At 31.5% G+C, this 26,609-nt stretch overlaps 1 protein-coding gene and 1 long non-coding RNA gene across 2 annotated transcripts; one reads left to right on the forward strand and one right to left on the reverse strand.

Moving 5' to 3' along the window:
• Positions 1 to 11,390: 11,390 nt before the first annotated feature.
• On the reverse strand, positions 11,391 to 25,695 carry Ssdp (Sequence-specific single-stranded DNA-binding protein). The gene is made up of 3 exons (XM_075289351.1): positions 25,561 to 25,695; positions 24,227 to 24,340; positions 11,391 to 14,920 (listed from the first exon to the last, which is right to left on the reverse strand). The coding sequence occupies exon 3, from the start codon at positions 13,389 to 13,391 to the stop codon at positions 12,069 to 12,071; it is 1,323 nt and encodes a 440-aa protein (XP_075145466.1). The 5' UTR covers positions 13,392 to 14,920; positions 24,227 to 24,340; positions 25,561 to 25,695; the 3' UTR covers positions 11,391 to 12,068.
• LOC142220300 (uncharacterized) lies at positions 25,622 to 26,007 on the forward strand. The gene is made up of 2 exons (XR_012717854.1): positions 25,622 to 25,753; positions 25,814 to 26,007. It is a non-coding gene; the product is annotated as an uncharacterized LOC142220300 (long non-coding RNA).
• Positions 26,008 to 26,609: the final 602 nt, after the last annotated feature.

The following is a 26,609-nucleotide window of genomic DNA, read 5'->3' on the forward strand; positions in this document are numbered from 1 at the left end:
ATAAAAGATATCCTTTGATATATGATTTGAAAATCCCTACTAGGTTAGGTATAGTGGCAGCCCGATATTTCAGGCTCACTTAGATTATTCAGTCCATTGTGATACCACAGTGGTGAACTTCTCTCTTATCACTGAGTGCTGTCCGATTCTATGTTAAGCTCAATGACAAGAGACCTCTTTTTTTATAGCCGAGTCCGAACGGCGTTCCACGTTGCAGTGAAACCACTTAGAGAAGTTTTGAAACCCTCAGAAATGTCACCAGAATTACTGTGTTGGGATAATCCACCGCTAAAAAACTTTTTGGTGTTTGGTCGAAACTGGGTTCGAACCCACGACCCTGTATATGCAAGGCGAGCATGCTTATCATTGCACCACGGAGGCTCCCTACTAACAAATTTCTTTGGGTGTATATTATATTGCTGGTGATCTACAAAAGCCTTATTTTTGTTTCAAAATATCAGCTATTTCAACTATTGCAGTGTGATATTTCAGCAGAGATGTTTTTCAAATATTTTTAGCAAACCTGTTTGCTAATTCAGCAATATTTGATGTTTGTTGAAACAACCACATTGTCTGTTTTCCGTTGTTCAACAGTCAAAAAGTGCTGTTTTGGCAAACATTTGTACTGTTATGAATAACAATTTTTTTGGGTATAACCGAAGGGACTGTATATAATACCTTGTCCAGTCCAAGCGATAAATTTCGTACGTAACTTACCGAATATCATCAACTATTTTTATGTGAAAAATCTTCAGATCTTTGACCAATAAAAACTGACTAGTTTTAGTTGCTGTTTGTCAAAATTTTATTGCTATAGAAAATTTTGTCAAAATTTTATTTCTACAGAAAATTTTGTTAAGGTTTTATTTCTATAGAAAATTTTGTCAAAATTATATTTCTATAGAAAATTTTGTCAAAATTTTATTTCTATAAAAAAATTTTGTTAAAATTTTATATCTATAAAAAATTTTGTTAAAATTTTATTTCTATAGGAAATTTTGTCAAAATTTTATTTCTATAGAAGATTTTGTTAGAATTTTATTCCTATAGAACATTTTGTCAATATTTTATTTCCATAGAAAATTTTGTCAAAATTTTATTTCCATAGACAATATTGTTAAAATTTTATTTCTGCAGAAAATTTTGTCAAAATTTTATTTCTATAGAAAATTTTGTCAAAATTTTATTTCTACAGAAAATTTTGTCATAAATTTATTTCTATAGAAAATTTTGTCATAATTTCATTTCTATAGAACATTTTGTCAAAATTTTATTTCTATAGAGAATTTTGTCAAAATTTTATTTCTATAGAAAATTTTGTCAAAACTTTATTTCTACAGAAAATTTTGTCAAAACTTTATTTCTACAGAAAATTTTGTCATAATTTTATTTCTATAGAACATTTTGTCAAAATTTTATTTCTATAGAAAATTTTGTCAATATTTTATTTCTATAGAAAATTTTGTCAATATTTTATTTCCATAGAAAATTTTGTCAAAATTTTATTTCTATAGAAAATTTTGTAAAATTTTTTTTCTTTAGAAAATTTTTTCAAAATTTTATTTCTATAGAAAATTTTGTCAAAATTTTATTTCTATAGATAATTTTGTCAAAATTTTATTTCTATAGAAAATTTTGTCAAAATTTTATTTCCATAGAGAATTTTGTTAGAATTTTATTTCTATAGAAAATTTTGTCAATATTTTATTTCCATAGAAAATTTTGTCAAAATTTTATTTCTATAGAAAATTTTGTAAATTTTTTTTTCTATAGAAAATTTTGTCAAAATTTTATTTCTATAGAAAATTTTGTCAAAACTTTATTTCTACAGAAAATTTTGTCACAAATTTATTTCTATTGAAAATTTTGTCAAAATTTTATTTCTATAGAAAATTTTGTCAAAATTTTATTTCTACAGAAAATTTTGTCATAAATTTATTTCTATAGAAAATTTTGTCAAAATTTTATTTATATAGAAAATTTTGTCAAAATTTTATTTCTATAGAAAATTTTGTCAACATTTTATTTCTATAGAAAATTTTGTTAGAATTTTATTTCTATAGAAAATTTTGTCAATATTTTATTTCTATAGAAAATTTTGTCAAAGTTTTATTTCCATAGACAATATTGTTAAAATTTTATTTCTACAGAAAATTTTGTCAACATTTTATTTCTACGTAAAATTTTGTCATAATTTTATGTCTATAGAACATTTTGTCAAAATTTTATTTCTATAGAGAATTTTGTCAAATTTTTATTTCTATAGAAAATTTTGTCAAAATTTTATTTCTATAGAAAATTTTGTCCAAATTTTATTTCTATAGAAAATTTTGTCAAAATTTTATTTCTATAGAAAATTTTGTCAAAATTTTATTTCTATAGATAATTTCGTCAAAATGTTGTTCCTATAGAAAAATTTGTCAAAATTTTATTTATATAGAAAATTTTGTCAAAATTTTATTTATATAGAAAATTTTATCAAAATTTTATTTATATAGAAAATTTTGTCAAAATTTTATTTATATAGAAAATTTTGTCAAAATTTTATTTATATAGAAAATTTTGTCAAAATTTTGTTCATATAGAAAAATTTGTCAACATTTTATTTCTAGAGGAAATTTTGTCAGCATTTTATGTCTATAGAAAAGTTTGTCGACATTTTATTTCTATAGAAAATTTCGTCAAAATCTTATTTCTTGGACAAATTTTGTCAACATTTTATTTCTATAGAAATTTGTCGAGTACCTCCTATTTGAAGAGGAATATTTTTCTACATTTTTTAGACATATTTTTGTACACATATTGCTTTTATTATGTTACGATAGCTTCTAGTTACTGATAATTGCTGGATGATTTTGCTGATTTTCGTGCTAGGCATACTAACACAATTTCTTTGAGTGTACAAATATTTTCCAAGCATACCCAAAAAATAAAACACAATGTACATCGTTAATACTTTTTACAAATATTGTTGTTTTAAAACTTTATTCATTTGTTTTTTTTTTTGTTTGTGTTACCGAAATGATCGTTGCACTTCGGCATATCATCATCAATATCTCTCTCGTCATTGTCGTCATTATTATCGAGAATATATATATACTGTATGCGCATGTAATGTTAATGTATGTAGATGTAATCATAATAATAATGACAAAATCTCATCGTCATTATGATGCTATATAGTATATTTGCTGTTGTTGTGGTTGATGCTAATATTATTAAATTTAATTGTTGTTCTCTTGTTGTTTGTAACAGATTGCTGTTGTTAAGTTTTTGGAATTTATTTTATTTCTCTTGCAATTGTAGATTTTTTGTGTTGTAAATTTTTTAGTAATTTTTTTTTATTTTATTTTGTTTTTTTATTTTTTTTTTTTTGCAAATTGTATAATTAACACTAAAATACTTAATCAAACGTTTCAATTATTTTTTTATTAAGTCATTAATTATGTATAATTGTTTTTATATATTATTTTCGAATATTTTTTTTGTAGTTTTTTTTTCATTCCACCTTAAAAACTAAATTATAATATTCCATTAATGTTTTTTGCTGGATGCTGCTTTTGTTTCATTTATTTTTTTTTTGGATTTTACAATTTTTTTGAGTTTTTTTAGTTTTACGTTTTAGTTAAATTTTTATGCTGTTGTATTTTATAAATATTTTACTTTTAGCAAAAATTCCCATTACAGTATTTGTTTATATATTATGTTTATTTAGTATTTGTTTTAATTATATATTTATATTTTATTATTTAAATCAAAATTTTAGTTACAAAAGTATCAGAATCCTTGGTTGGGTTTAAAAAGCTTTCTAGTAAATAAAATAAAAGCTAAGAAACGGAATTAGATTCGGGCGAGCCGAAATAAAAAACATAGAGTATTAAGAGAAAATTATAGCAGAAAAAATCTGGAAATGTATCCATGTATGTTTTGAAATATTAGGAAACATGTTACGGTCACAGTTGCCAATCGAACCAAAAATAATTTAACAAAATGTATAGAAAATTTTACCAAAAAACTACCAAACAAAAATATCTTATTTTGCAAAATATTATTTCTATAGCAAATTTTTGTCATATTTTTTTTTTCTATAGACAATTTTGCCAAAATTGTATTTCTATAGAAAATTTTGCCAAAATTGTATTTCTACAGAAAATTTTGTCAAAATTTTATTTCTGCAGGAAATTTTGTCAAAATTTTATTTCTATAGAAAATTTTGCCGAAATTTATTTCTATATAAAATATTGTCAAAAATTTTATTTCTTTTAAAAATTTTGTCAAAAATTTTATTTCTTTTGAAAATTTTGTCAAAAATTTTATTTCTTTTGACAATTTTGTCATAATTTTATTTCTATAGAAAATTTTGTCAAAAATTTTATTTCTTTTGAAAATTTTGTCATAATTTTATTTCTATAGAAAATTTTGTTCAAATTTTATTTCCATAGAAAATTTTGTCATAATTTTATTTCTATAGAAAATTTTGTCATAATTGTATTTCTATAGAAAAGTTTGTTCAAATTTTATTTCCATAGAAAATTTTGTCAAAAATGTTATTTCCATAGAAAATTTTGTCACAATTTTATTTCTATAGAAAATTTTCTCAACATTTTATTTCTATAGAAAATTTTCTCAAAATTTTATGTCTATAGAAAATTTTGCCAACATTGTATTTCTATAGAACATTTTGTCAAAATTTTATTTCTATAGAAAATTTTGTTAAAATTTTATTTCTACAGAAAATTTTGTCAAAATTTTATTTCTGCAGGAAATTTTGTCAAAATTTTATTTCTATAGAAAATTTTGCCGAAATTTATTTCTATATAAAATTTTGTCAAAAATTTTGTTTCTTTTGAAAATTTTGTCATAATTTTATTTCTATAGAAAATTTTGTCATAATTTTATTTCTATAGAAAATTTTGTCATAATTTTATTTCTATAGAAAATTTTGCCAAAATTTATTTCTATATAAAATTTTGACAATATTTTTTGTCACAATTTTATTTCTTTAGAAAATGTTTTCAAAATTTTATTTCTATATAAAAGTTTGTTCAAATTTTATTTCCATAGAAAATTTTGTCAAAAATGTTATTTCCATAGAAAATTTGGTCAAAAATGTTATTTCCATAGAAAATTTTGACACAATTTTATTTCTATAGAAAATTTTGTCAAAATTTGATTTCTATAGAAAATTTTCTCAACATTTTATTTCTATAGAAAATTTTCTGAAAATTTTTTTACTATAGAAAATTTTCTCAAAATTTTATTTATATAGAAAATTTTCTCAAAATTTTATTTCTATAAAAAATTTTGTGAAAAATATTATTTTTATAGAAATTTTCAATTTCTACTCCCGTGATTCAAAAAATTTAGATTGCGATTAAAAAAATTCTATATCGAAAGCCGTGATCATCATTTTAAAACATAACATAATACTCTTTGTAAAAAATACTTATTCTATAAAATAAGCTCAATAAAAATTGTTAGAAAGTACTATCTTTTTACTATTATTGTAAAATTAAAAAAAATATTCATTATTAAAATATATATTTATATAGAAGATATATTTGTATATAGAGGTTTAGATTATTTGCTTTTATTTTCAATAGTTACATAATATAAATAATAATATTGACAAAATTAGGAAAAATTTTGCAGGGGTTATGTTTTAAGTTTTTTAGTATATATTACAGAGTTAATTTGTTTACGTTCATTACATTATTTTAAAACATTACTATTATCTATTATAATATCTATATATAAATGTTTGTACAATAGTTTTTTTTATATATTTCATTAAATTTTTTTCTTGGAAATATTTTCAAAAACGAAATAATTAAAATGTTGGTTTAAAGTGCTTCTATATTCGGATTTCGCAAAGAAAATATTTTTAATGTGTGTGTCTTAAAAAAAACGATTCGCAGTTTTCCAATCTTTATTTTGTAGTTTCGCCAAGAAATCCGAATATGGTACCTACCTTAAAATGTAAAATATTTTTCAAAAAACATTGCAAACAAATTTTTCAACAAAAAAGGAAATACATAAATCCTTACATTTACCTTTCCCCGATTCACCACATTACTACCGGTTAGGTATAATGGCAGCCAATTATTTTTGGCTCACTTAGACTATTCAGTCCCTTGTGATATTTCAGGAGGTGAAATTCTCCGTAACAACTATTAAAAACACACATAGTTTTAAAATTTGTCTGGCTACAACAGCAAATATTCTGTCATTTGGAATTACCAGACATACTGTTGAGTAGTCACGGTGATCTAACGAAGAAAAGAATTACTCCTACAACGGTTTGGGTTCTCCGTACCGGATTGACCCGTTGGGTCCAAGTCTCATCGGTCTGTTAGAAATGCTTTAAAACAAGTCCCACATGAGGGCCGCATATAAACGGACCATGTGATTTTTATACCCTAAACGTATAATAACTTCTATCTGCATGAAAACACAGCCACAGAAATATTGGTCATCGAAGTCACATTATATATACTGATCTACTTGAAATTATTTCCTCAGTTGATCTATACCTGGCGAACAAAAATAACTAAAATATGTAGGCTTTCAAATATTACCAAGTAACAAAATGTTTTTTTTATATTCCAGTTCTCTACTATTTTTAAAAATATTCTAAATATGTCAGCGAACATGTTTTTGAATTCTATGTCTTAAATTGGGGGAAAAAATGCAGACTATTTAGGTAATTCAGATAAACTAAAATATTAATTTGTGTTTGTTATTTTGGCAAACTATTGCTGCTTATCCTTTTTTATCATATTGTTTTAACATATCTGCTGTGTATAGTAACGCATTTCTTTGGGTATATCAATTGTGAACGCTGATTATTCAAGTTTGGCGCAATTTCCACAAATGCGAATTTAGTTAATAAATGCTGAAGAAAAATTAATTTCTTTTTTTTAAGCCAGGTGCCCCAGAAGAAAATAATAAAAAATGGAATATTTTCGGTTTACTTACCAAAGAGGATCACCACAATAAGCATGTCTTCTTTCAATAATTTACCATACAATACACATACAAGGTGGTACCTCGTTTTTTTTTGCTGAGTCCAAACTGCGATCCACATTAGAGAAGGTTAGGTTAGGTGGTAGACCGATGTATGAGGCTCACTTTCACTATTCAGTCCATTGTGAAAGCACAGTGGTGAACTTCTCTCTTATCACTGAGTGCTGACCGATTCCATGTTAAGCTCAATGACAAGGGACCTCCTTTTTATAGACGAGTCCGAGCGGCGTTCCACATTGCAGTGAAAGCACTTAGAAAATTTTGGAACATTCAGCAATGTTAACAGCATTACTGAGATAAGATAATCCACCGCTGAAAAACTCTTTGGTGTTCGGTCGAAGCAGGAATCGAACCCATGACCATGTGTATGCATGGCGGGCATGCTAACCATTGCACCACAGTGGCTCCCATTGCGATGAAACCACTTAGAGAATGTTAGGTTAGGTGGCAGCCCGATGTATCAGACTCACTTAGACTATTCAGTTCATTGTGATACCACAGTGGTGAACTTCTCTCTTATCACTGAGTGCTGCCCGATTCCATGTTAAGCTCAATGACAAGGGACCTCCTTTTTATAGCCGAGTCCGAGCGGCGTTCCACATTGCAGTGAAAGCACTTAGAAAAGCTTTGAAACACTCAGCAATGTTAACAGCATTACTGAGGTAGGATAATCCACCGCTGAATAACTTTTTGGTGTATGCAAGGTTGGCTTCTAACCACTGCACCACGGTGGCTCTCACTGCCACCACTTAGAGAAACTTTGAAGCACGCAGAAATGTCACCAACATGAGAAGGTATAATCCACCGCTGAAATTCTTTTTGGTGGGCATGCTAATCATTGCGGGCATGCTAATCATTGCACCACGGTGGCTCCCTCGTATGGCTTTCAATAAAAGTCGGTGACATATCTAATAAACTAATATTAGAATTGTATAGTATACACATAATATCTCCAAAATTGTGGTATATTTTACAGTCATGACATTTGGGTCATATCTTCGATCCGTTATATATCAAGCTTTAGGCTAACCATGATTCACTACGAGTACAATGGTAACACTTGTGATGCAGACAAAGACACATTGTCAATTAGGCCATCCGTGTACCAACTATTAGATAAACATTCATATCCCAGAACTGGCATTGCTGATCTATATTAACTGGAACGTGAAGTTCAGCTTTACAATGGATAGCATCCAGATCAGGCAGTATACATGACCCTAATGTACAGATTTTCTGAATATTTATAAGTACATCATGCATCCAGAATACACCCCCCGGATAATCTCCTTGTGGCAACGGTATCTCCTATACAAAGATATATTTACATATTGCCAAAGTAGTGGCTCCAATTTACAGCAATATTTCAAATTACCATCTTTTAAATAGACAAGCATGTTAGGGCCGATCTACACTGTCTAAAGCACGAGATCCAGCGTTACAAAAGATACCCTCCACTATATCAGGCAGCATGCCGGACGGGTCTACTAAAGAGGATAGTATATCGGAGACAGTGAAAAGGTGTTCTTAAAATTTTCCTATCACAAACCTCATGCATGTTAAGTAGCTTCACTCCTAATTCGGAATGGGGAATTGGTCCAATTTATATCATAGTAAATGTAAATAGTGAATCCCTTTACTAGGTGACTCCGGAGATTCGCAAAACAAAAATGTTCTTCGATAACATTTTTGGAAATCGTATTTTGTTATTTTATGGTAAAGAAATGTAGTATCCCAGCAAAAAAATTTGGAAGTTCTTCCAAGGGCACAAATTTAAAAGCACTTCCAGAAGATGCACTCCCAATGATGTTCTTTATTTTAACTACCCAGGAAGTTCTCTTAATTCAATTTTTTATATACTTGTTTTTTTCATACTTTTAATGGATAATTTTAACTTTTTTGTTTCAAATAGGTTCAAAACAGATTAAGAATTCATAAAATGGTACAAATCATTTAAATTTTGTCGAAAAAAATGCTAAATCCAATCTGAAAAAAATTGTGCACTTTTGAAAATATCTGAGGTCAAACGTTTCCGACAAGCGTTAGAATCCATTAAAAATTATTTATTTGACAAAATATCACAGAATTTTTTAATTTACATCCAAAACATTGAATTCGGATCACACCTAAATAAGTAATGCAAATTCAGTGCAACGGCATTTGAAATCGAGGACTTCCGTCCTATGACAAGCTTATGTTAAATTCATCGCTTCTGCGTCAATTTTACACCACTTCCGGATCCAAAAAGAACATTTTCATTACTTTTTTGGCGACGCTTTTTTTGCTGGGATACTCTTTCCATTTTTTCAATATGGTATCAGGAGTTTTGAAAAATTTTTTGCTATCAAATAGAATTCTTTGCAATATAATTTCGTCCACATGTCGACATACAGGTCTTCAATACGATTAATCTTCAGACTCAAGTAAAAATTTACAACAGATTTACTGTATTCATGTATGTATGTAATACAATATTTATTACATAGAAACATTATTTTTTTGGTGGAATAATATTTGGATTGAAACCATCTTGTATAAAATCAAATCCAAAGCTTTTACAAACTTTTAATCCCCAATTTAAAAAAAAAGCCTATACATTTTTATACGTGGGACTAATTAATGGCCCCAGAAAAGGATCGCATAACATGGAAAAATATAACAATTTTGTTTTTGTAATATAAGAGATGGAAATTGTTCTTTAATGTTTTTTTTTTTTTTTTGTATGCATATATATATATATATTTAAATAGAAGTTTGGAATATACATGGAGAGAAAACAGTTTTGCAATATTTTTAAAATATAAATTTCAAACAAGAAGAAGGGGAAAACATAAATACACGATGTCACATTTAAAACAAAAGGACTTCTATACACAATAAATGTACACAGAGAAAAACAAAAACAAATAAACAATAGAAAATTGTCCCCCGTTTTCCTTTCAGATGATAGGATAAAAAAACACGTATTAAGGAAATAAGAAAACAATGAAAATTAGGAATAAAATCAAAGATATTTAATATCGAATATAAAAGTAAAACTGTCATTGACAAAAAATAAAACATTTAATATTTATATAGTATATATACGACGATTTTGTTTATATTACAAAATATTATGTTTCTGTTAATAAACTTTACTACAAATTCTTAATGAATACATCATCATCATCATTCATCATTAATTGTGAAAGCCAAGAAATTTTTCGTATTTCTTTTTAAGTAATTATTTTTTGTTTTTCTTTTTTTTTGTATAGTTTTAATAATAAGTACCTATAGTATATTAAGAAATTGTTGGTTTTTTGTAGTTTTTTTTTTCAGGAGTTGGAGAGCGATAATTTTTTAATAATATTTTTTTACACAATACGGGTGTTTTTCTTATCTATGTTTTTAATCTATATATGTAGCTCTTTCTTTTTTTATTTGAAAAGATAGAATAATTATTTTTTTGTTTTGGGTAGGGACTATAAAGGAGGAAAGGAAGGCTGGCTATGAGAGGGGTGGGTTGTTTGTTAGGATTAAAGAGATTTTTTTATATATATTTCTTTTTTCCTTTTTGATTATTATAATACAATTCTTAATTTTTAATAAATCAATTCATTTTATAGTTGATATTTTCATCTATTTAGTTATAATTATTATATTTAAATCTTCATCATTTAAGAAACTGTACAAAAATATGATCGTTTAATACTTTAAGTTATGGATATTTTTTAAATTGTTTTCCTTTGAAGATTTTATCTACTAAACAGTATAATGAGGAATAAATAAAGGAGTTTTTGGAGATAGTGGGAGGAGAGAGAGAGTGATAGGAATAATGGAAAGGTTTCCTTAACCCTGGACAGTCATCCTTCGTCAAAATGACGACGCGTAATTTCATTTTCGATCTAAAATGCATTTTAGTCGATTGGGAAATGATGAATTTAAGTTATACAAATGCAAATATTTTATGAATTTTTGTTGTATACTAATTAAGAACAAAATGAATAAGAAAATAAATTCAATTTTGGTTCACATTTTTGCTCACAGTGCAAATTATAGCATCTTGAAATAAGCCGTAGTCAAAATGACGAAGGATGACGTTAGTGTACAAAAAATAAGGATGACTGTCCAGGGTTAAACTCAGTTTTGGGCGTATGTCTCTCTAAATGGTCCTTATTTAAGTTTTTAAGAATTTCCACCATCCATCATTTGTTTTTACGGATTTCAATATTTTCTTCTCTTTTCTTTTTTTGGGGGGAAAATAATTTATATTTATTTTTGGGCTGGGAGATTAGTTTTCACGTTATGTGTATGCATATATATCATCATTTTTTTATAATCATTATTTGTTTAATTATAATTTACAAAATAAAAATAAAATTAAATTAAATTTTTTTAACATAAAGTAAATTTATTTTTGTTTAATTAATGCCATTTACCAGTAAATTTTGTTGTGTTGCTTTCTGTAATGGTTGCTGACTTGTTTAGTCGCTCTCCGGTCCCACATCTATAGTGTGTTGTGTCATTTCGTTTTCACCCTCACCCTGCGTTGTTCCAGCTTGAGAGTTGTTGTGCGGATGGAGTACGTTTTGTTCTTAAGGATACCAAAAACACAGTCATATTCTCAAACAGATCATCAATCGACAAAAAAAAGGCAAGAGACAGCCGATTCAAAAACGATATCAACTGAATTATTTGTATGGAACTGGAGTCACCACTGCCGCCACATGTTTCTGTTTTAAGGAGGGGACGCCACCTTTGTCACCTTCTTAATATAACTATGGTTGTTGCTTTGAGGCTGCTGCCATGGTAGACCACAAATGTTGTAACATTGCTGAACCCACCTCCTTGACACTATTCATCATGGCTACAGCTAGTAGAGCACTGGTTTCATCATCCTCATTGCTATTGGCAGAAGAGGAACAAGCCGCGGCCATAGTATTGTTCGAAGTGGATGAAGGAGCGGCATTAGCGTTGTTGACATTTGCGGAGGAGCAGGAGGAATTATTATTGTTCATCTTTTCGTCCAGATCTGTTGGTGGCTGTTGTACTTCTTCGGGCGGTTATTGCATGAAATAGTCTGGATGTTCTGTGTCTTTCTCGAACCTTTTCGCTTCTTCGTGCATACTTTCTTTGATTTTTAATATAGCCGCCGATTCGGTTTGGTCATTTTCACCAGGTCCCCCAAAGCCTCCCAGATTGTAATCGCCCATACCACTACCAGAATCTTCTCGGGGCGTTCCTGGTCCTCCGTTCGCTGGGGAATTTTTCATACCGTCAAGACCAGTACCATCTCCGGCACCGCCATTAAGTACAGGACCCATAGAATTTGGACCACCACCCATAGGGCCCATGCCTCCCGGTCCACCACCTCCTCCATCCGGTCCTCCACCCATTGGGAATTCTGGCTTCATAAGCGAGTACATGTTATCGCCAGGACCTCCGGGGCCGGCTTGTGTGTTATCTTGTGGTGATGGCATGATTGGTGTGCCTGGTCCTGGGGGCCCATTTGACCCTGGACCAGGTCCATAATTGCCAGGTGATGATGATGAATATGCATTCATAGGCGCTGCTGCATTCGGTTGCCACTGAGGTGGCCTTCCACCCGCACCCATTCCCATGGGCGGCATACCTCCAGGTCCTGGCGCTGGACCACGCATACCACCTGGCCCACCGTAACCCATGGGACCCATACCTCCTGGTCCTCTGGGTGGATTCATACGAGGATTCATGGGTCCCATGCCACCCGGTCGTGTGGGGTCCATACTGTTGGGCATCATAGGTTGACCTGGTGGACCATTGAACTCATTACCCATACCCTGCATACGCACACCGGGTCTGGGTCCACCTGGATATCTGGGGCCACCCATGAATGGCGGTTGACCAGGCATCATCTGTGATGGTGGGGGCTGTGGACTCGACGCATGTGTTGGCGGAGAAGGTCTCATTGTTGAACTGGGGAAGAAATTTGCTCCCATAGGACCACCTGGTCCCATAGGGCCATCACCTCCTGGGGGCATTTGACCTAAAGGACTGGGCGCAGGACCACCTGCACTATGTGGGCCACCAGGGCCGATGCCATTGACACCATATCCTGAACTGACAAATCCATAGTCGTGGAAGGCCTTAGCCTCTGATGAGTGATCGCATTGATCACGTCTTTCGGGGGCGGCACAATATAAATCCCAGAATACGCACCACCATGTGTGTAGGAAACCCGGTGGTTCTCCTAGCGTGATGTTTTTCTCCCACCGAATCTCGGAGAGGAAAGTTTGTGCAGCTTTTTGCGCTCCAACATGCAGCAGGTATTCGTACACATACAGAGCCAATTTTTCACGGGCCTGAGCATCTGAAGGCACCGATGAGGTTTTCGATTTGCCATACATTTTTTGTTATTCTGTTGTTTTTGTTGGAGCTGGTTACTTTTGCTTATTGGAGAAATATTAAATGTGGTTTATTGCTTGATTGGTGTGTCTGTGTGATGTTAATGTTTTCGGATTCGGAGGGTTCGACCTTCCGAGATACGGGGAGAATACACACAACTCAACGAGGTTTGTTTTCAAAACCCGCTGGCTGGCTGCTGGCAGTTGTGTGTACGTGTGTCTGTCTGTTTGCTGGTGTTGATGATTTCGGCCAATATCTTTCACTATTTTTATTTTTTTAATTGGCGCTCACTTTAGTGTGTTGTTTTTTCTTCTTTTTTGGATGAATTTCTATTATATTTTGTAGTTACTTTCAACAAATATTAAAAGTCTCTTGTTGGCCGCAGTTTCTTCTTCTGCTGCTGTTGCTGCTTCGTCGACGTACTCGTCGTCATACACACTCACACACAATTTTCGTTTACCGGAGTGGGGGGAGAGAGATGTGAAGTACGTAGTAGCAATAGAGAATAACAGAACAGAGAGAGAGAGCGAGCGAGAGACGGTCGGTTGTGAGTATGCGAGTCAGTGGCTCAGCTCACGCAGCCGTCCTCCTGTTTTCTATCAAATCCAGCATTTTTCTAAAAATGTCTTCGTTTTTCATATTCACACAGAGAAAATTGGGTTCGATTTTTAGTTTTGGCCAGAAAATAGTCTTCTCTAAGTTCAGATGTATAGGCCAATTATTGTTATGCGATTTCTGAACACAATCACTCACATACGTGAGGCCATACACACACACGCTCACTACGCGCACTCAATAATTGATGGATGAATATTTTCTTCAAAATTTGCGTACCATCGAAAAATGTACTTTTGCCTGAGATATTTCATTTACAATAAAAACGATTTTTATATTTTATTATACATTCGTTCGTTCATTCGTCGTTTGTTTTCTCTGTCCTCTTTGTAGTACGGACCGACCACCGTACACTCCACACCACTTACTCTATTCTCTATGTAGAGCTTATTTGCTTTGCTTCCACTGCTGACTGACTGTCTGTTTGCCTGCTGTCGCTGACTGGCTCTGTGGTGTGTGAATTTTCGTTCAGAAAAAAAACGAAAAAATTTAGTTCATATTTGTCTTCTTGTATCTGCTGCTTCTTCTTCTTCGTTTACCGTTTCTTTTTTGCTTTTTATTATTATTATTGTAGATGTTACTGTGTGTTGTTGTTGCTGCCGCTGATGTATAGTCCTATTAGTTTTATTATTGTTGTTGCTACTCTGACGGCGTTGCTGCCCGCTCTATTGATGGTTGGTTGGTTGCGAGTTGCTGCTTCTTCTTTGTTGTTGGTTGTGTATTTTGAGTGTTCCGAGTTCAGTCGCTGCGATGAACAACCACCTCATTCGCTTTTTTTTGGTATTTTTGGTTGTGTTGCTGCTGCCGCTGCTCTATGTGCGCACTGTTCGGTGTTGATTTGTTCACTCTTTCGCACTCATACCAATTCTCCCCTTCGAGGTTTTTTGTGTGCTGTTGCTGTTGGACGTTTCGCAAACTGAAAATATATGAAAGGAAGGCTATGAAATAGAATTCAAGATGAGAAAATAAGTGCAATGAAAGAATTGCCAAAAAATGTACAGTGCGAGCAATGTTGTAATTTTAGCGGTTTTGTTGCAAATTAAATTTTGGGGTCTGTAGTATAGAATGAAGTCGTCGACGAATTTTTGCCAATCGGCGTCAATTAAGTCGGCTCATCTCGATTGAAATTTAGCTGCCAAGCAATATACATTCCTTAAAATCGAAAAAAAACTTCAATTGTTTCACATTTCCTGCCATAACATTGAATCTTTCACCCAAACTACTTCAATACTGCTAATGCTATAATAAATTTGCATGTGTTAAGAGAGAAGTTCACCACTGGAGTATCAAAATGGACTGAGTAGTCTATGTGAAACTGAAATATCGGGCTGCCACTATACTTAATCTTATCTCTGATCTGTAATGTTGTATCCAACATGCGCTCCAATATTGTTTGAATGCGTTATGAATTCAAATATTTTCATAACCTATAGTATTGTATGGAAACCACTATTATTAACTGAGTTCCATGTGTAGAATATATACAAGGAAATATACAAATTTATATATTTTTCAATTTAATATAGTCTTCTTTGTGTGTATTTTGCACCTGATATAGAAGTCGTGAAGGAAAAAGATACAAATATATAACATACAAATTTGTAAACATATCTCAATTTTAATTTGGGCAAAATTTGTATTTTGAGTAAAGATTAAAATCTGTGATCAGAGCCGTTTTCTTGTGTATTGAATCAATTTGTTCTATAGCGATTCTTCATTGAACCTTTGTTAAAGAACAATTATGTTTTAGATGATTTGATAAAAATAAAAGTAAAATGGTTCAAGGGGCTAATCACGGAATTCGATATCGAATTCATTGTAAAAAAATTGTCTATACGATTAAAAGATTAGATCACAGCATAACATTGTCAACAGCAAGAACCGAAACAGAAGAGAGAGAGAAATAAGAAAATTAAGTCTAGTGTTCTCAAGACGTCAGATATCAATCTTGATATCTTTTTTAACGAGTAGGTGCCAGATAGGTGAGTTTGCAAAAACTATTTGAGTGAAGTATAATAACTACTCCGCATAATGGCAGCTCAGCATAATGCGGAGGTAAAAGAATCAATTAAATACCTATTGTGTGGGTATCTTGCATTTTGTGTAAAGGTGGGTACTAAGTTCGAGTTTAGCCGCTAAAATCAAAAATAAACAAACAAACAAAGAAAAGTCGCTGGGGGCCAGATCTGGAGAATTTGGTGGGTGGGGAAGCAATTCGAAGCCCAATTCATGATTTTTTTCCATCGCTCTCAATGACTTGTGGCACGGTGCGTTGTCTTGATGGAAAAAAATTTTTTTTTCTTCATATGGGACCGTTTTGCCGCGATTTCGACCTTCAAACGCTCCAATAACGCCATATAATAGTCACTGTTGATGGTTTTTCCCTTCTCAAGATAATCGATAAAAATTATTCCATGCGCATCCCAAAAAACAGAGGCTATTACTTTGCCAGCGGACTTTTGAGTCTTTCCACGCTTCGGAGACGGTTCACCGGTCGCTGTCCACTCAGCCGAATGTCGATTGGACTCAGGAGTGTAGTGATGGAACCATGTTTCATCCATTGTCACATATCGACGGAAAAATTCGGTTGTATTACGAGTTCACAGCTGCAAATACCGCTCAGAATCATCAACACGTAGTTTTTTTTAGTCAAATGTGAGTTCGCGCGGCACCCATTTTGCACAGAGCTTCTGCATATCCAAATATTGATGTATGATATTACCAACACGTTCCTTTGATATCTTTAACGCCTCTGCTATCTCGATCAACTTCATTTTACGATCATTCAAAATCATTTTGTGGATTTTTTTGATGTTTTCGTCGGTAACCACCTCTTTCGTTCATCGTCCTCCGTGCTCATTTCACCACGCTTGAATTTTGCATAACAATCAATTAATGTTGATTTCCAGGGGGCTGAGTCCGGAAACTCATTATCAAGCCAAGTTTTTGCTTTTACCGTATTTTTCCCCTTCAGAAAACAGTATTTTATCAAAACACGAAATTCCTTTTTTCCATTTTTTTCACAATAACAAAAGTTGCTTCACAAAAGATGCTCTATCTCACAAACTAATTGACTTACTGACGTCAAATTTTGACACGAATCATTTGATGGTTGGTACTATAAAAATAATATGCATTTAATACTAGCGACGCCATCTATGTGTCAGACCGGGGACTTAACTAATTGTAAAAAATGACAATTTTAGCGGCTAAACTCGAACTTAATACCCACCTTAAGGTGTCAGCGAATTTTAGGGGCCTATAGCGTTAGATTACCACTAGCGGACGTGGAAAATGTTAGCTTAAGCTGTCTGCTAAAGTTTTTGGAACAACAGGTTGGTTCAACATAAGAAAATAATAGGGTGGGTTCAACGGTAGCAACTCTATAAGTGCCTATATGTCATAAGTACTTTTAGTTAATGTGGTATCACAATGGACTGAATAGTCTATGTGAGCCTGAAACCAGTTGGGCTGCCACTTAACCTAACCTAACCCATTGTCGTTTGTACGCCATTGAACTGTTTGAAAGTAACTTTTTTATAGTTCGAAGACTTGGTGAAATACATTTTTCTGGTGACATACCAAGGTCAATTTTATCCTTAGTTTTTTATTGTATTTTTTATTTATTTAACTCATTTTACAACCAAGCCGAAATGGCCATATACGGTTACAGGAATACTCAAAATAAAAATATGGTTAATTGATCCCACCATTTTTTTATATGGTTCTTTACCAAGCTAGGACATCGCTCATGAACTCGAATATGACCAAATCTTCGTTCTACGTTTGGTTTGAGCTAAAAATTACATTTTTACTCCTTCTATATGGCGTAAACGGTGTGAACAAAACGTAAAAATGTTTTACGATTGCAAAAACTCAGTATCGACTCACTTGATAGAAAAATGTAAATTTCAATTAAAAACTTTCGGTGTCGAATGTCGTGATTGACCCCCAATATACGCATACCTAAGCAAACAGATTCGTATTTGTACACATTAGTATTAAATTATTATTAGTATAAATTATGATTAGTATTCCACCGTGGTGCAATGGTTAGCATACCCGCCTTGCATACACAAGGTTGTGGGTTCGATTCCTGCTTCGGCCGAACACCAAAAAGTTTTTCAACGGTGGATTATCCCACCTCAGTTAGCTGGTGACATTTCTGAGGGTTTCAAAGCTTCTCTAAATGGTTTCACTGCAATGTGGAACGCCGTTCGGACTCGGCTATAAAAAGGAGGTCCCTTGTCATTGAGCTTAACATGGAATCGGGCAGCACTCAGTGATAAGGGAGAAGTTCACCAATGTGGTATCACAATGGACTGAATAGTCTAATGGCGATTTCGATTGGGAAAAAAGGTGCAACATTCTCGAAATTGATTGCCAAATATAAAGGACACTGTCATAGATTTTGGATCCTGAATCCCTCACAATATTATGAATTAACAATAACTTTGGAATGACACTATAATTTGAGCGAAAATACAATGAGGGAAAAAGTAGTGTAACACCAGGGCAACATATTTTTTGCGAAACGAAAACGCCCTAAGTGAGCCTCATACATCGGGCTGCCACCTAACCTAATCTAACCTAGTTTTAAAACCACATTTGTATATGGCAGTTTATGAGTAATTGAATTAGATCTTGTTGAAATCCACTACGTGATAGACGATATTTTATCATATCAAATATATAGAAATCAGTCGAGAAATTGAAATTTATTGTTTAAAAAATATTAGGCAGTAAGTGTAGATCATTTATAATACGAAATTATTACCAAATTGACATGATATTCCCTTTGAAAATGCTCATACTTGTTTTTATTGCGAAAATTTGAAAAATCATAATATAGCGGTTTTCAAACTAATCTTATTGACATCACTGTAACCGAATAGAATAGAGGACAAAGAAAACCAAAAATCATACTTCACAAGGCGAAGGGTTGCCATGGTGTAATTGAATAACATTAGCTATGTGTGACTGAATGTATCTGTAATAACATTTTGCATGTTGTTTATTTAACATTAGAACTTTACGAAAGAAATAGATCGAATAAATGAATACTGTCATATAATCTATATTTACATATATATTTTTAATTTGTATGCTTTTTTCATCAAATGAGCATTGTTTCGTTTCACAAAATTACGAGAAGAAAATATCAAAATGATGGAACAGGTAACGACGTTTAAGGGAATAATAATAGTTAAGATGGTAGGTATACACTAATGTCAAAAACTCAACGAGCAATGTTGCTTCTCGATATAAAGGTGCTTACACTCTATCCCAACATATAATAATGTTTATTTCGCTATTTAGTATTTGTTTGAGACGAAGAGAAATATTTAAATATATTAGCTGCCCAAAGGGTAATTTTTTAGGTATTACCTTTTTTGGGCAAAATTAGTTTAAACAGCTGACGCAAGTTTCGTGTCCTGTTTCACTGTCAAACGTTTTCATTTTGGTCTATAATTTAACCATGAATCGTCTTACAAACCAATAACGATTAAAAATTATTGAATTTTATTATCAAAATGCGTGCTCTGTTTTGGCTCCATACATAATAAGCTGAATTGTCGATTTGAAGCCATGATCAGCCAGAAGCCACAGCTACGAATGGTGTGGCAGACCGATTAAGTTTCAGACTCACTTAGACTATTCAATCCATTGTGATAAAAGCTACGACTGCATTCAGAAAGTCACAGTTTGGTGCGGTTTATGGGTTGATGGTATCATTAGGCCGTACTTCTTCAAAGATGATGCGAATCGTAACGTAAGTGTGAATGATGAACGCTACCGTCAGATGATATACAATTTTTTTCCAAAATGCAAGAGCTTGACTTGGTTTCAACAAAATTGTGCCACATGTCAGACAGCACGCATAACAAAGGAGTTATTGAGAGGAGTAATCGTTGAATATTTTATTTCACGTTCGGGGCCGGTCAATTGGACAACTAGATCATGCGATGTTAAAGCTATATGTCCATATTCATAATAATTTACTGACCGTTTATCGAAGGCATTTGTATGGTAATAGTAGGTTTAAAGTTTACGTTAACTTTTATAAAAATTGAGGATAGTCTATACGGATAAGCCGGTTTAAATTGAATCATTGGAAGACAACATAGAAAAGGACGGACCATTTGAGGACAGTGGCGGTTAACAGTTGCATGAAATCCTCTTCAAACTTTAAATTATGTGGACCGTACTATCGGTCCACTATTAATGTTTGTTTTTTTTCTGTAAAAATTTCTTAAAGATCTTAAAAACCTTACCCTTATATCTTGCTATTATTAAAGGGATTTCGCTCTTATATACTAAATGAAATAATCTTTTAAACTCTAAATTATACGGACCGTATTATCGACTAATGCATTTTCTATTATTTTTTTAATTTTCCTATAGCTCTTAAAAAATCACACTTTATATGATGTTGTCATTAAAGGAATTTTGATCTTATATATCAAATCGGAAGAACATATCAATAATACATATGAGGCCTAATATTTATAGCATGAATAAACAAACAAGCATTTTCGAAGGCCTATTGGGTTCAAAACTCTTTTTCTGTTTCCATTGAAACTGTTTCAATATACAGGATTATTTTTGGTGTATAAAATTTGAAAGAAAAAATTTAATTTTCAAATATTCAATATTCTTTAATACGCAAAGGTGGGTATATTAAGTTTGAGTTTAGCCGCTAAAATAAACTTTGTGAAAAATTATTTTGGGGTATTCCCCCCATCAAGTATTAATAAAATTTTTACAAAGTGGTATAAATTTATACTGGTTTTACTGATTTGTTTTCGATTTAAGTGGCTCGAACTTAATACCCACCTTAAGAAAGCATATTGAAATACTAAACAAATAATACGAAATTAAATATAAGCACATAATACGGAATTTCATATATAGGCAAAATTGAATTTTCTTATAATGATGAAGAAAATTTAGGAGTTCCTCTGACATGAATTCTGTAAAAGTTGTTCATACAAGAAATTAGAGGATACACCTACTAGTACTAGTTAATTAAAGATATATCTTCCGAATTTTTGTAGTACGATTTGTTCCTAAATTCCAAATGCGCCTGATTTTTTTATAATAACCATTTTACGCCAATTCCATTTAAATTTAGTGGCGCAAAGACTAATATGTATGACAAAACCCCTACGAAATTGAAATTGTTTGTATATGGGCGATATACCAATGAAACGAAAGGCATTTCAGAAAGGTTAACGAAAAGGCAGGAAGGTTAGGTATAGTGACAGTCGATTGTGATACTATTCAGTCGATTGTGATACTACAGTGGTGAACTTCTCTTTTATCACTGAGTGCTGCCAGATTCTGTATTAAGCTCAATGGCAGGGGACCTCCTTTTTATAGAGTCCGAACGGCGTTCCACATTGCAGTGAAATCACTTGGAGAAGCTTCGAGACACTCAGAAATGTCACAAGCAAATGACAGGAAGATTCATGTTTTCGATTTTTTTAGTATTTCGACTATTTTAATATTCAGAATTACATTTCAATATAAATCAATAATCTCAAGGAGTCCCGTTCTTGGGCCCGTCTTAGCAATCCTGTTCATGGTCATGGCATATTATACACTGAATGACTATCAATTTTAATGTCGGTTATTTATATAGCCATTTCTCTTAGGCTTATTTGGATTATTCAGTCGATTGTGATACCACATTAGGGTAACTTTTCTCCTATCAATGAGTGCTACCTGATACTATGTTTAGCCCAATGACAAGGGATCTCCATTTTATAGCCGAGTCCGAACGGCGTTTTACAATGCGGTTGAAACCACTTAGAAAAGCTTTGAAACACTCAGAAATGTCACCAGAATTACTGAAAGCGGTAATTTGTCATTGCACCACGGTGGCCAAAGATAATTGAGAAGAAGATGCAGTCTTGTCATAGTAAATCTGAAGCACCAGAGGACTCTGCCAACAAAATATCATAAAGTTTGCGTCTCTCAAATGTACTGCCGTTTGCGTCGGAAAATATAAAAACATTTGTGTTTTTCATAAATTTCTGAATAAAAACCCACAAAAGCAATACCAAAACGATTGTAGAACATTAAAATAAAACGTATGTGTATTTTAAAGCAAATATTCATTATGGTTTTATGTGAATATTGCCGTTTAAATTAATTCCTGGGCAGAGCTGCTTTGGACACAATTGACAAATAAAACAATTTTTTTCTCATAGCCCTCTACACCTTGACATTTGTTTTCTCTTTATAAGAGCACAATGCTTAATCTTGTTATACTCAATAATCTTTGCGGTGGCTCCCTACCAGCGTTGCCACAATTAATTTTTATTTTGGACCAAAATTTTTCCAAAATTGAACCAAAATTCGTACCAGCGGACCCTTTTCCCAGATTAAATTAATATCATTTAAAAGTTTAAATTTTTCCAAAATTTTTCTTCGATTTGTCAAATTTTTATTTCTATAGAGAATTTTGACAAAATTTTATATCTGAGGAAAATTTTGTCAAAATTTTATTTCTATAGAAAATGTAGTCAAAAGTTTATTTCTATAGAAAAATTTGACAAAATTTTATATCTGTAGAAAATTTTGACAATTTAATTTCTATAGAAAATGTTGTCAAAATTTTATTTCTATAGAAAATTATGTTAACATTTTATTTCTATAGAAAGTTTTGCTAAAATTTTATTTCTATAGAAAATTTTGTTAAAATTTTATTTCTGTAGAAAATTTTGTCAAAATTTTATTTCTATAGAAAATTTTGTCAAAATTTTATTTCTATAGAAAATGCCAAATTTTTTTCAACATTTTATTTCTATAGAAAATGTCGTCAAAAGTTTACTTCTGTAGAAATTTTTGTAAACATTTCATTTCTTTAGGGAATTTTGTCTATATTTTATTTCTATAGAAAATGTCGTCAAAAGTTTATTTCTATAGCAAAATTTGTTAAAATTTTATTTCTATAGAAAAATTTTTCAAAATTTTATTTCTATAGAAAATGTCGTCAAAAGTTTATTTCTATAGAAAATTTTGTTTAGTTTATTTCTGTAGACAATTTTGTCAAAATTTTATTTCTATAGAAAATGTCGTCAAAAGTTTATTTCTGTAGAAAATTTTGTAAAAATTTCATTTCTTTAGGGAATTTTGTCTATTTTTTATTTCTATAGAAAATTTGCTAAAATTTTATTTCTTTAGGGAATTTTGTATTGGAATTTTAGTTATCGCAAAATTTTTTTTCTATTTACATTTTTTAAAAAATTGTCTTCTTGTACAAAATTTTTGCATAATTTTGTATGGATATAACATTTTTTTTTAAGTTTATTTCTGCATAAAATATTGACAAATTTTTATTTCTATAGAAATTATTGTTAAAATTTTTCTACAGAAATTTAGACAAAATTTCAATAAAAAATTTTGAAAAAAAAAATGCCGATTTAAAGAAAATGGACAAAAATCAACCAAACTCCGATAGTCGGACCAAATGGAATTTTGGTTGATTATCACCTCTGCTACAGATAACAAGGTCCGGAAACTGTTCCCTTAAATCCAGGTTAAAAGTTTAAAGTGGCAGCCCGATTAAGTTTCAGGCTCACTTAGACTATTCAGTCCATTGTGGTAAAAAAAAAAATCCAGGTATGCTCCCCAATATATCCTATGGGAGCAATGCATTTTTTATGGGTAGCGGAGCATATTTGGCTTCAAGAAGCAATGGTTTAGTTGCTTGTATGGGTATTCCCAAGGACGCACGATGCTTCACTTTTGCAAGTTATCAAAGATGGGAGCTACCAGGGATACCCGGGTAATTTAGAATAACACATATTATCGCTAAACTAATTAGAAATTTCTATCACGAATGATTTCCAGAAGTAATTCGATTCGGTCATGATGTTTGTGACCGAATCAGAGCAATACTTAAAGTAAAATAGGACATAACGAGCCAACGTGTAAGAACATTCGTACACATTATTTTTCCATACCCCACTCGGAAAGCTGTTCTAATTTTCCAACTTCAGTTTTAATCACGATCATTGGATAGAAAAAATACGTCATACGCTTCATTGAATATTTGTTCCAGTTTCAGTAGCACATTTAAACCAGACTTCACAATGGAATATTAACAGGTGGCAAAAAAAAAACAATGATGGCTACGATAATAATAAAGATAACGAGGTGGTGAATGGATTGGGTTATATTTATTTGGATATGGAATTGTGGCTTTACGAACCCTTTTTAGTTTATTAATTCTGCAAAACAGACATATTCATCTATATTCCAGTTCTTGTTGGCCGGTCAATATGGTTGATGGGAATCCAAACATTTTTGTTTATTGTTGTTTTAACTAAACGAGACACCGAAATAAAAACACAATCATTGAATGAGCAAAATATATAGATGATGGACTGGTAGGTATTGATTAATGGTATTATGGAATATGTTCACTTTATCGGTTTCAACTGTTTAGTAATCGCCAGATCACTGTTGTTGATTAAAAACATTTCATTTTTTTTTTTGCTATCACTCTTTTTATTTTATGGAATTTTTAAATTATGTTTTATTTCGAATGTTGTTACATTTGATAATAAGAGGGGTTTGAACATATTAGTTTTCGTTGTTCATTCACATTTAATATAAATAGAAACTTTGGCTAAATGACAAGTAACATTAACATTAACTGACAATCACAAATATGCTGTGCGTGATGGTGGTGTTGTTATTATTATTATTGTTCTCAACTGGTTTGGTGGTGGCAGCGCTACTGTTACTCTTCTTCTTCTTCTTGCTTTCTTAGTTACCCTCCCCCGTCTTTGATTTTGACGTTATGTGTTCTTAACAAAACACCAAAAATAAAAAGACAAGAAGAAAAAGAACTTCTTTCCTGATTTCACTAGAATCTTTTTTTACCAATGTTGTTTTTGTTACTTTGGTTTTTCACTTTACGTTTCTTGGGTTTTGGTTTAAGCCTATTTTCTTGCCTCTCAAGAACATAGAGCTAATAACACTTGCACAATATATGTACGTTTATCGATATTAGCCGAAGGAGCCGCAGAGGGGTATACACAAATGACGAAGACTACACAATGAGAGTGATGATGATGACAATACGACGACATACAGAGTTGATTTCGTCAATTTCTCACTATGTATATTTTGTATTTGTTTTTTTCTTTCTTTTTCTTGCTTTTCGTGTGTGTGCCGTATGATTTTCCCACTGCTGCTTCACCACCACCACGAACAACTTTTGTGGAGCTCACTCTTCTTTACGGCCTTCCGTCCTTCTTTCAAAAACCTCTTGTTAACTTTAGATATGTGTGCATGAATATATATATATAGGTGATAGCAATGAGAAGAGCCAGCTAGGAAGATGAGGACGACAACGGCAAATAACATTAATATTTTTTTCTTCTTCTTCTTCTTGATATTGCTTCAAAATGAAAATTTCATCGATACTTTTCACACCACATCGAATTGCATTTTTTACATTTTGCTTCTATTGGCGTCGTACATCTTCCATTTTTTAATCTTTCACTTCAATAACTTTTCTTCTATTTTACCACTAACCGTTTGTTTTGTGATTCAATAATACACGATATTTATTTTATAAATTTTCAGGGATTTTTTCCTTCTTATTCGAGTGAAAACTGAAAATTTCTTTTGGTAAAATATTTTTCGCTACAAACAAGTGCGTCTCGCGTATGGAGAAGACAAGACAATACTCGAAACTGCACATAACGCATACAGACACATGTCAAATGTAATTTACATTAAAATCATATAGTCATCTCTTTTTAACCACCATTCATACTCTATCTAGGTACTTTCGTATTGAGAGACCCTATAGGAAAAAAAGCAATGGAACCGGCGAAAACTAAAAAAATATAGTTGGTGAATTATAAAAAATTAAATATATGTGCAATAAACACATATTATCTTATACATTGAATTGAAAGCTAATTTAGATTTTATCGTCTACTAAGAAGTGAATAATAAATATTTTTTGCCTAACAATATGATGGTATACAAAACTGTGCAACACCCCTTTTTCCCTCCATTGGAAATATATAAATAAAATCTAAAAAATAAACATTTTATATTGATGCTCATCTCATTTTAAGTTATTATTATATTTGCAAAGCGAAAGTAATAATTTTGTATTTCACAACATATGTGTCTGATTTTCCTATTGGGTACTATAAATGTATTTTTCTCCTTGTATATTCATTCGTAATTAGAACAGGGTTGTCAAGTTTTGGTATTTCAAAACTCGCGGGGAAGAGTGTTCGATTATGCTCTAACCTAATATTGTAATTAATTTGTTTAATAATTTTTATTGTAATTGATTTATTTAATAAGGTCGGTATTAGGTTTGTGTTTAGCCGCTAAAATAAAAAATGCCACATTGTATTATACATGAAATGGGGTTTGATCCAAAGTACCAATTAAAAAGTATTATTTCCTTTAAAGTGAATTATTATAAGTAAGTATTATAAAAAATCGCAGCATAAAATATTTTTAAATACTTAAAGATTATATTATAAATCAAAAAATGTGAATGTGAAAATGCTGAATCCATTGTTGTCTAATTTTTCATGTGTTCCCGATGCTAAATG

This window comes from Haematobia irritans, chromosome 1 (genome assembly GCF_050003625.1).
Source record: "Haematobia irritans isolate KBUSLIRL chromosome 1, ASM5000362v1, whole genome shotgun sequence".
In the NCBI taxonomy this organism is placed as follows: domain Eukaryota; kingdom Metazoa; phylum Arthropoda; class Insecta; order Diptera; family Muscidae; genus Haematobia; species Haematobia irritans.